Source organism: Cyprinodon variegatus, unplaced genomic scaffold, assembly GCF_000732505.1.
Source record: "Cyprinodon variegatus isolate N-32 unplaced genomic scaffold, C_variegatus-1.0 Scaffold796, whole genome shotgun sequence".
Lineage (NCBI taxonomy): Eukaryota > Metazoa > Chordata > Actinopteri > Cyprinodontiformes > Cyprinodontidae > Cyprinodon > Cyprinodon variegatus.
In genome coordinates this window covers 214,685-215,918 of record NW_015151249.1, presented here as the reverse complement: position 1 = coordinate 215,918, position 1,234 = coordinate 214,685, and the positions used below count along the sequence as shown (strand labels likewise).

Sequence of the window (1,234 nt, the reverse complement as noted above, 5' to 3'; positions counted from 1 at the left end):
AGTTTAGTCTGATTCCTCTAAGTCTTTTTTTTTTTTCCAAAGATGTCTCACCGATGTTTGTATGTTGAAGTATGCCAAACCGGTGGCATGGCCTGGTCCTAGATGAGCACTTCTAGAAATACTATTTTTGCAGATATTCCAAACACAGGCTGGCTGCTATCCTGGCTGCTTTCCAGGATATAAGACAGAGTTTTCTACTGTGTTAAATAGTTCATTCCTGCCTGCTGGAGTTCAATTCTCAATTATTTTCACATAGAAAATCCGGGCGAGAATAGTTTTCTACTTTCAGAGCTGTTTTATGAAGCATACCACATACACAGTAGTGCAGTTACAGTAAATCAGAATGTACAGGAGAAAACTAGAGAGTTTATTCTTTACATGGAAACCAGAACTTCCCTGCAAGAGCTATAAAAATTTGAAATTGGAGCTGATAATTCCGGGAACTTGAACCCACCAAAATCTTCCCTAAGTAATAAAATGTCTCCAGCTTATTTCTGGCTGAATGACCTGAATCTGCGTCTCTGTGTTACAGAGGGAAACACATGGAGCACCGACAGCCCCAACAGGACCAGCAGCTGGCTAGTGCTGAGAAATCTCACCCCTCAGGTATGTTTCTGTGCTCCCACATCATCTGTGTTAGATCCTGAAGACGGCAGCTAAAAATGTTTTTCCGTGTCAGATTGATGGCTCCACCCTGAGGACTCTGTGCATGCAGCACGGCCCCCTGATCACATTCCACCTCAACCTGACTCAGGGGAACGCCGTGGTGCGCTACAGCTCCAAGGATGAGGCGGCCAAGGCCCAGAAGTCCCTGCACATGTAAGCTGCCTTACTACTCCTGTTAGAGCAGCGATTCCCAACCGGGGGTGCATCGCATTGCAAGGCGTACATGAAAATAGTTTATTTCTTAGGTAATGAAATAAAATAGGGCTGAGATCTGTTACTTTGTGAGGACCCAATTAAAAAAAAAGAAAAACTGAACCAACCAAAAAGTAAGTTTGCTGTTAAACAGATCCAAACCAAGCAGAGGAACAGGCTGGACGTAAAGAACAGCTTTTCACACTGACCTGTCGGAGCTCATCAAAGCAGCTCAGGTGTCTGGATGAAAACTAATAAAAATAATTAACCTCCTAAAATCCACCCGGTCTGCGGCGACCATTTTTGAAGCGTTTACAACAAGCAGCTCAAAAAACATGAAAACTCCAATAGCAAAATGTTTCCCAATATAGAAATG

General features: G+C 43.3%; 1 protein-coding gene across 1 annotated transcript in view; it reads left to right on the top strand.

The window, feature by feature from the left end:
- Window positions 1-1,234, top strand: part of LOC107098640 (trinucleotide repeat-containing gene 6C protein-like) — a 51,437-nt gene that overhangs the window by 46,635 nt on the left and 3,568 nt on the right. Inside the window, exons 15-16 of the mRNA XM_015396414.1 lie at window positions 533-606; window positions 680-819. Coding sequence (XP_015251900.1) covers window positions 533-606; window positions 680-819 — 214 coding nt within the window. The remainder of the gene's footprint in view (window positions 1-532; window positions 607-679; window positions 820-1,234) is intronic.